General features: G+C 30.5%; 1 protein-coding gene across 2 annotated transcripts; it reads left to right on the plus strand.

The window, feature by feature from the left end:
• The first annotated feature begins 939 nt into the window (after positions 1-939).
• LOC109803250 (2-oxoisovalerate dehydrogenase subunit beta 1, mitochondrial) lies at positions 940-7,777 on the plus strand. 2 transcript variants are annotated; one of them, XM_020364743.3, is made up of 14 exons: positions 940-1,076; positions 1,270-1,583; positions 2,722-2,833; positions 3,205-3,240; positions 3,338-3,397; positions 3,470-3,527; positions 3,615-3,712; positions 4,410-4,499; positions 4,586-4,654; positions 4,765-4,851; positions 6,196-6,291; positions 6,382-6,459; positions 7,188-7,274; positions 7,372-7,777. In XM_020364743.3, the coding sequence occupies exons 2-14, from the start codon at positions 1,423-1,425 to the stop codon at positions 7,405-7,407; spliced, it is 1,068 nt and encodes a 355-aa protein (XP_020220332.1). In that variant the 5' UTR covers positions 940-1,076; positions 1,270-1,422; the 3' UTR covers positions 7,408-7,777. The 2 variants fall into 2 exon arrangements, 1 of the variants encoding a protein (XP_020220332.1); XR_003804190.2 differs by lacking the exons at positions 940-1,076; positions 7,372-7,777 and having other exon boundaries at positions 1,119-1,583; positions 6,196-6,295; positions 7,188-7,251.
• The last annotated feature ends 1,237 nt before the right edge of the window (positions 7,778-9,014 follow it).

Genomic DNA, 9,014 nt, shown 5'->3' on the forward strand with positions numbered 1-9,014 from the left:
AAAATAAAAATAATATTAAAAATAATAAAAATTATTTTTCATAATTTATTATTAAAATAAAAAAGATTATAAAAATTATATAAAATTATCTTATTTATATAAAATAATAAATATATTACTTAATTAAATTATGTACATAAAAAATAATTTTAATTATTATAGTTTAAAATATTATCCGTTATGCTAATTATTTTAATTAATATTTTTATTCTGTTTAAAACTTAAATTAACTAAAGTTAGTGATAAGGATTAAAATAATAATAAAAAATGTTAAAGATGTAAAAATGATAAATATTTTTGTAAGAACTAAAACATGATCGAAGGATATTTGTAATGGCTTGAAACATATTTAAGTTTAATTTTTTTTTGTTTAATAAGTTTTTTTTGTTCTTCCAATACTTTCATCAAATTTACATTTTAATTTATATTATTAAAAATTTTCTATTTTAATTCATATAAATTATTTTTGTTTTTCTAGTTCTTATAGTTTCATACATTTTATCTTTGAATCCTTATCTTTATAGAGCTTAAAATAAAATATTTTAATTACAATAATTAAAAATAAAACTATAAAAAAATTAAAATATAATTTAATCATATTATTTTAACCAATCAATCACTTCTATTTTTAAATGTTAAATAACTAATATCAAAATTAATAGAAAACCAAGCTATACAATGACAATATGATATAAAGAAAATTAAAAATAGCAAAAAAAATCATCTAATTTACAACACCTCGATTATTTGTATGAAACTAGGCTAATATCTTCATTTGATGTTTCATATTCAAGTTTATAGATAAGAAAAATATAATTAAAATTAGAAGAAGAAACCACATAAAGATGATGATCAGCAAAGTTTTTTATTTTTTTTTTTCGTGGAAATTAATCACCCATATGAATGAAGTAGATAAAGATAACATTTTGCTTTTAATAATCACAGCTTATACTCGATCCACGTTGGATAGAGACAGACTCAAACACAGACCAGATCTTATCTGCTTCGTATTATTTATTTTCGTAACCAAACAACGTAATTCTGGTTACAGTGAAAAAATAATTGCACGACCCACAGTTAAGCATTGTTCGATTCATATTGGTTTGACAAATTTTACAATTTATAAGTATTTTACCACTAAAGAAAACAATTTTTCATTCATGGTTCAGATTTTACCCCCAATGGCCCAATAAATGTTTCTCTTTCTCCCCTTAATTTTAATTTAATGTTGTACTATTCATTTTGTGTTCTCATACATGCAATCCGCAGAGGAAGGGAAGAAAGTTTGGTGCTTTTAGGCATACCCAAGTACCCCTCTAGCTGCACGTCCAAGACTCAGAAGTTGAAAGAGAGGAGAGAAGAGTTTGATCAAATTCAGGTTCAAAAGGGTCAATTGTGGCACCAAGTTTCTCACATATAATCATGTTGACCAAGTTTGGAAGATGGGTCTCTTTGGTTCCCAAGAGGGGATTTTCCACCTCCACCAGCTTTCAAAAGGGTGCTTCTGAGGAAGGAGTGAAATCAATGAACCTGTGTTCTGCAATCAATCAGGCTCTCCACATTGCCTTGGACACTGATCCACGGTGGGTCTCTCTATTTTGCTTGTTTGAGATGTATCTAGTGAGAGGGTGATAAGAGTAAATATTGAGCATATATCCTTGCACTAATGATCACTATTGTTTTAGTTAGTTTTAATCTTAATCATATATTTCAATTGTATTGTTCAAATTCACTCCTGACAGGGTCTCATATGGTGTCATTCAACTTATTTGATTCCTATAATTATTTATTTATCCTTATCCTATATGTGAAAAGCCTTCTGACCATAACTACGGTCAAAGTATTACGAACCAAATTAGCCTTTAATCTAGTGAGCTGGAGATATCGGTGGCAAAACCAAAATGACCCGCACAAAACTTGGAAATCTTATTCCCTTTCAATATATTTGTTTTTATCAGTTTTGATTAATGACTGTTTCAAACTGTGTTGAGTTGTTGTCTTTGGTTTTTACTTTTTACCTTGCCTGCTGGATTTATTTATTTTTTTTTTATCATAAGTTACTGTAACTTATAAATCAAATCAAGTGATGAAATGGTTTGGAAGATGTACTTTAGTTTTTGGCATTTTGCAATTTTGGTGTGTATCATTTGCATGTTTTTCCTGCTAGTCTCAAAGGAGATTGAAAGTTCCAACCGTGGAATCACAGAAAAAAAAAAGTTAGTGGTAGATTGAGGAGGGAAGAAACAATGGATTTTAATATCTAACATCATTTCAAGAAACAGTAAATTCCCTCAGTTTTTTATTTTGAATTTTACTTTTTTGTTCAAAAGTTGTATTTTAGATTATCTAGGTTCTATATCAATAGAGAAGGCTACAAATAGTTGCTGGCAACTCCCAAGTCTCAAATCCCTTGTGTAGAACAATTTTGTGATATTAATGGAATTGTGAATGGTAGCATAAACCAAACTTTGTTCACAAAGGTTGTCGTTGGAAGCTTTGTATTTCAGAACCCAAGTAAACAAACTCTATTGAAGTATTATTCAGATATTATATATCTCAACGGAGCCTTGGCATGTTTGAAAAATTGTATGATTCTGTTTCTTTTAATATTAATTCAATTGACAAACTGGGTTTCTGTGTTACTTGTCTCACTTTAACGGTCTATCAGTTGCACTATTATGTGTTTTGTACATGCTTATCTTCTCTTGCACATCATCACAGTTCTTACGTTTTTGGAGAGGATGTAAGCTTTGGTGGGGTTTTCCGTTGCACAAATGGATTAGCAGACCAATTTGGTAAAAAGAGGGTTTTCAATACTCCTCTCTGTGAGCAGGTATTTATTTTTATGTATTTCACATTGCCTTTGTGCTTCCTCTTTTCTTTCTCTTATCCTATCTCCCGTGTAAATAGATATACTTAAGAAGCACAATTAAAATATGGTTCTAATATCACAGAAATATATAATTCTAACATCCAAGAGAAGACAAAAGATCATTTTCTATTCTAGAAAGGGGAAAAAAGCATTAAAATAACATTTTTAGAACATGGTCTGATGGATTCTTCCAATGAAAATGTATCCAAGGAATTTGATTTAGCATTTCACTGTATATCTTATTTTTACACCAAGTATCTTTCTAATTATTTCTGTAATTTGTATATCCAAAGATTTGACTTAAAAAATTTACGCCGAAATGCTACTCACAGGGTATCGTTGGTTTTGGCATTGGTCTAGCAGCTATGGTGAGTCTCTGAGGTTGAAATAACTCATTTCCAGCTTTACCATCAAACCTTACTGCAGTTTAATATATTTAAGCAATTTGTATATTTTATCTGGCAGGGAAATCAAGCCATAGCAGAAATCCAGTTTGCAGATTACATTTTCCCTGCCTTCGATCAGGCAAGTTCCCATCCCATTGCTTGATTTAGTCAAAACCGCTTTTGATCAGTAACTGACCAATTTTGTTTCCAGATTGTCAATGAAGCTGCTAAATTCAGATACCGGAGTGGGAACCAATTTAATTGTGGTGGTAAATTTCTTTCACGGCTTTAGTGTTAAAGTTTGGCTTATCTCTATTTCCACTCTTTGCATTAAAGATTTGAACACATTTTTATAGGTTTAACAATTAGAACCCCTTATGGAGCTGTGGGCCATGGTGGGCATTATCACTCTCAGTCCCCTGAGGCTTTCTTCTGTCATGTTCCTGGTATCAAAGTATGGTGCTTTCAAATGAACTTCAGTGTGTTAGTTAGAACCTTGTCTTTCTTTCTATACTTCTATTTCTTGTCCCTGCTTTTCTATGCAATGTAGTGTTTGATAGTTCAATTGACTATAAAAATGTTCAAATTCTAAACCTAAGATAGTATGGAAAGAATTAAAATCGTGCATCATAAATGGCTGACTCATCCAATTAAGATTATCAATGTGAGAGGATTAGTAATAGCATTAAATTATTGCAAAAATGTTGTAGTCTAAGTTCTTAGATTTCCATAACATCTGAAAAGATGGAAGTTGGTTATGCATAAGTACATACATATTGAAGTGGGTTGTTCTTTCATTTGTAACAGGTTGGGTGCATATAATGTATATATTTAGACTAGGTTTTCTAGAATTTGTCAGGTTGAAGTAGAATAGTATACTTTATCCAGTCAAGCCCAATAGGACCACAAGTCATGGTCTATAATGGTCTTGTACCTTTACTTATTGAATAACTAGCACTTGTGTACATCGTTCCTTTCCCTTTTATTTCCATAGATTTGGATAATTTTTCTGAATTTTTAGGCTGTCTTGGGATTGCATGAGAATTGTAGGACATCACTCATCTTGCAGGAAAACCAAATTTCTTTTAACTTTCTGTCTATTTTACATAATTAAAATTTTCCCAAATGCCTCAATAGAGTTTCTTTTATAGGTGGTCATCCCTCGAAGTCCAAGACAAGCAAAAGGGTTATTACTATCTTGCATCCGAGATCCAAATCCTATAGTATTTTTTGAACCAAAGGTTGTATTCTACCAAAATTACCTTTATGAATAATGTGAATAGTATGCCACTTTTGCAATTTTAACCATGTTAATTCTTGGTTTCAGTGGCTTTATCGTTTGGCTGTTGAAGAAGTACCGGAGGATGATTACATGTTGCCTTTATCTGAGGCTGAGGTACACAAGTCACTAAATAAAAAAATAAAAAAGGAATAGAAGTTCTGCATAACACTATTGATACTATTCCTGAAACAGTTATTCTGATGAATATTTAAATGTGTATTCAGGTGATTCGGCAAGGAAGTGATATAACACTTGTTGGATGGGGAGCTCAATTATCTACAATGGAACAAGCTTGTCTTGATGCTGAAAAAGTAAGTGGCTGTTGCATTGCAACTGAAAGCTCTTAAAACATGTATTCTGCATCACACCATATTTTTGTTTGCTTTTGGTTATGGTGGGCAAGTCATAGCTGGAGAATTTCTCTTGATGCAACCTAATACACTTGGTATATAGAGTCTGTTTTTCCACAAAGGAACGGAATTTGGTTGGAATTTAATTAGCATTGATTGTGTTAGAAATGGAAGGGAAATGTTTGGTTCCTTTGTTTGATGTAGGAAATTAGGCAAAATGGAATTGAGACTTGCTGTCAAATAGCATAAAAAAACATTATTAATCACATGTAAATTATGTGTAATGGTTAATCACGTCAAATGATTTTGGAAGATTGAACCATGAAAAAAAATAAAGGGGGTAAAAAGGCAACAAATGATGAGTGCATCATTTTATGTCATGTCAAGGTGAAATTGTTGTTTAATGCAGCTGAGTAGGACGTCAATTTAAATTGGGGGTATTCTATATTTTTCACAAATACACTGAGGGAAAGCAGGAAAGTGATTTATTCTGCTCCAGCATGCATGGAATCCATCGTCAGTTCCTGAGTAAATTGCGATTGTGTAATGTGCCTTGGATTAGAACAATCATCTTAGCTATTTTTCTACCATGCCAAATATAAGAATCATCATATCCATTATATGAACCCAAAATGCAGCTGTCAATGTTACATACCAATACTATTTATGATGAGGTTTGAGTTAAAGAGTAATTTATTGTACTACCTCTGGTCTTAACTCCTTCACAAGAATTAAGAAATTTAATTTAATTATTGGTATTAAATTTGTCAATAGTTTGTATAATCTTTCTAGAATTACCCTTAAAACTATTGGGATTTCATTCTCTTAATCTCTTTCCCCACCTTATTAATTAATGCATCTCCAATTAAGGGTATTTTTGTAAGAAAAAACAATTAATGCATTAGATAAGTTGAAGGGAATCTTATAAAAAGAACAAGACAAACTTCCCAAAATGGTTCATTTAAAAAGGATCAATGGTAGTATTGCACTTAGACCTAATGCTTTAGTATAACTACTTATATAGGGAGTCTAACTAAAACTAGTAAGAGCATCCCATTCTTTGGTTCTACTCTCTTATTTTTCTAATGACTTGATTAGTAAGTTCATATCTTTTAAACTACTTGGGTGTCAATTATTTATAAATACTCAAGAAGAAAGTTGTTCTGTTCTGTAAAAGAAAGTTTGACATTACAATTTCCCATTTCTACGATAATATATTACGTGTACATAAGGAATTCAATTTATAAGTGGAAGTCTAGACTTTTATTTCTACTGTAATTCTAAAGTTATTATGATATTCTGCAGGAGGGAATTTCTTGTGAACTGATTGATCTGAAGACACTAATTCCTTGGGATAAGGAGACAGTAGAGGCCTCAGTTAAGAAGACAGGAAGATTGCTTGTGAGTATGTAGTTTATAGAATAATACTTTAACCCAGTTTGGTATTTCCTTCCTTACATGATACATTAAATATTTGAATGTACTTTGTAGGTTAGTCATGAAGCTCCTATAACTGGAGGTTTTGGTGCTGAAATTTCAGCTTCCATTGTTGAACGCTGCTTCTCAAGGGTATGTTCCTGCCTTTATTAGTTCCTCTTAACTTCATGTACAAATGATCATTAGGTCAATAGGGCATAGTTTCCAACAGGCCTGGAAACAGATTTTTGTTTCTATTTCCACCTGTGTCTCTTATAGTTAAAAAGTAATAATACCGCTTACAGCAATTCATACAACAATTTATACATTTTTTTTTGTCTCTCTCTCCATTATTTATAAATGTAATAAATGATGTAATGGAGAGGGATAGACAAAAAAAAATGATGTACAATTTGTTGTACAAGTATCATTTTCCATAATTAAATAGCCAAATATATATTTGATACATACCATCACGACTTTCTAACATGACATCACATATTCACATTTGAGAAGATCTAAGGATTTTCCTTCCTTAGTTTACTCTCATCAAAGGGTGATGTTCATCTTCATTAATCTCCACAAACTTTCAAGAAAAAGTCTCAAAATTCACCGGTCAAACTGGAAAAGCAACAAACAACCTTTAACCAGAGTTGAGAAATGTAGTCACTAAAGGATAGAACGCACAGCAAGAAACATCTTAACAAAAAAGAAAAACCTAGAGCATCAAGCCTCCGAAATGTACAATTTTGGTGTAAAACTCTGCATACTTTTGATTTGATGAAAACATCAACAAAATGTTTATATATATATATGCCTTCAAAATTAACCAAACTCAATGAGGACATGTCTTAAGCCTGTCTTTCTCTTTTGTGGCACAGTTAGAGGCACCTGTGGCAAGAGTTTGTGGTCTGGACACTCCTTTTCCTTTGGTTTTTGAACCTTTCTACATGCCAACCAAAAACAAGGTAACTTGTTAGTTTAACTCAATTATTCTTCTCTTTTATATGCATCATGTTTAACAAGTGTCTTGACTGATGCAAGCTTGTCACTCATTCAATGCAGATATTGGATGCAATTAAATCAACTGTGAACTACTAATAGCTTACTCACCATTTTTTGGCCATGAATATGATCTTGATGCCATCATCAAAGTAATTGTGGTCATGACTATTGAAGGGACTCCCATTAGTAAATAAATCTTCTATGATAGATGGATGTTTTAATTGTCAAGTTGATGACTCAAATAAAACACTCGTAGAGGTGGGGGGCAAGAGTCAATGTGTGGAATTTGACAATGTCATTAAATGTATTGTCTCATTTAAAAATTCACATGATCAAACACCAAATAATACAACTGGTGACAAACTTACAGTTAGTGTTCATTGATGGTTGGATGTGTACTTGAATAATGGATGCGCTCAATATTTTTTGGCCCTTTGTTATGTGGAAATTTGATATTTTTGGTTTATAGACATAATGCATATAGTATTTCAAAACTAACAATTAAATATTAATGTGTTTATAGGATGTGAGTTTTATTGATCAGGTATTATTTTAACAACTCATGAGAATCAATCTTGGGAGTCCTAGACTCGTCCTGTCTAAAAGCAGGTCTGTTTTGATATGAACTCAAAGAATCATGATATATAAGCTAACCATCACAATCAGAGAGATGTTGATGGAAGAGCATAGACTGAGGGTTCAACTACTAGAGCTATGATCAGGAGATTACAGGAAAACTTGACTTAAAACAAATCCTAAAAGTTTTTAAGAAGGAAAAAAAATACTTGGGTTATAACTTAAAAATGTTTGCGTAAAGAATACTTGGACATCTATTGTATTATATAATTATTATAGTACAAAAAATTATTGTGACTTAGGTCTTGGTGGTTTGAGATTAAATTAGGATAAATTATGATTGAACTTAGCTCTTGGGGGCTTAACACTAAATTAGGATAAATTAGAATTGAACTTGGCTCTTGTTGGGTTGAGACTAAATTAAGATTGGACTTAGCTCTCGATAGTTCGAGACTAAATTAGGATTGGACTTAGTGATGTGGACATACTTTTATAATTGTTTTCAAGTATGCTTTTATTAAACTTATAATCAAAAACATCTTAACCTTAGAAATTCCTTTCTAAACTTCAAATAGTTAAATTGTGTTCTTTTTAAAATTCTCTTAAATGATTCTTTGGGTAACAAAAGTTTTGTTTTTGCAAAATATATATATATATATATATATATATATATATATATATTATTATTTTTTTAAAATCAACTTCTCTTATATTTTCTTATATATTTAGTTGATATTAGAACTTAGTCTATGGTTACTTTATAGAACATGGAAAAGATGAATGTAAAATATGATAGATTTAGAATTACAATGTAAATGCACAATTCAATAAAACTATAATATTGTTAATACCTATTTTCAAGATTACCATTCTAGACATTGTAGAGTTATATTTTGTATTTTTGGTTATTATGTTGTCATCATTGTTATCTTCATAATTATTATTATAATTGTTATTGTGACACATTTTTATTTTGAAGGATTTAATAAATAAAATATAATAAAATTTTTAGAAAATAAAAATAATTTATAATAATTCTCCACATAACACTTGTAAAAGGGTTCACATCTATAAACATTATTTAAATCATAAAAAATTTATTATTGTTTAATCAAAACTAAGAATAA

Source organism: Cajanus cajan, chromosome 3 (assembly GCF_000230855.2).
Source record: "Cajanus cajan strain Asha chromosome 3, NIPB_CcT2T_4, whole genome shotgun sequence".
Classification (NCBI taxonomy): domain Eukaryota; kingdom Viridiplantae; phylum Streptophyta; class Magnoliopsida; order Fabales; family Fabaceae; genus Cajanus; species Cajanus cajan.

Bases quoted from the DNA above. Each gene is read 5' to 3' on its own strand.
- LOC109803250 (XM_020364743.3), top strand. From the start codon at position 1,423: ATGTTGACCAAGTTTGGAAGATGGGTCTCTTTGGTTCCCAAGAGGGGA. The intron at 1,584-2,721 runs GTGGGTCTCTCT...ACATCATCACAG, and splicing joins GCCTTGGACACTGATCCACG to TTCTTACGTTTTTGGAGAGG. The intron at 6,292-6,381 runs GTGAGTATGTAG...TGTACTTTGTAG, and splicing joins AGAAGACAGGAAGATTGCTT to GTTAGTCATGAAGCTCCTAT.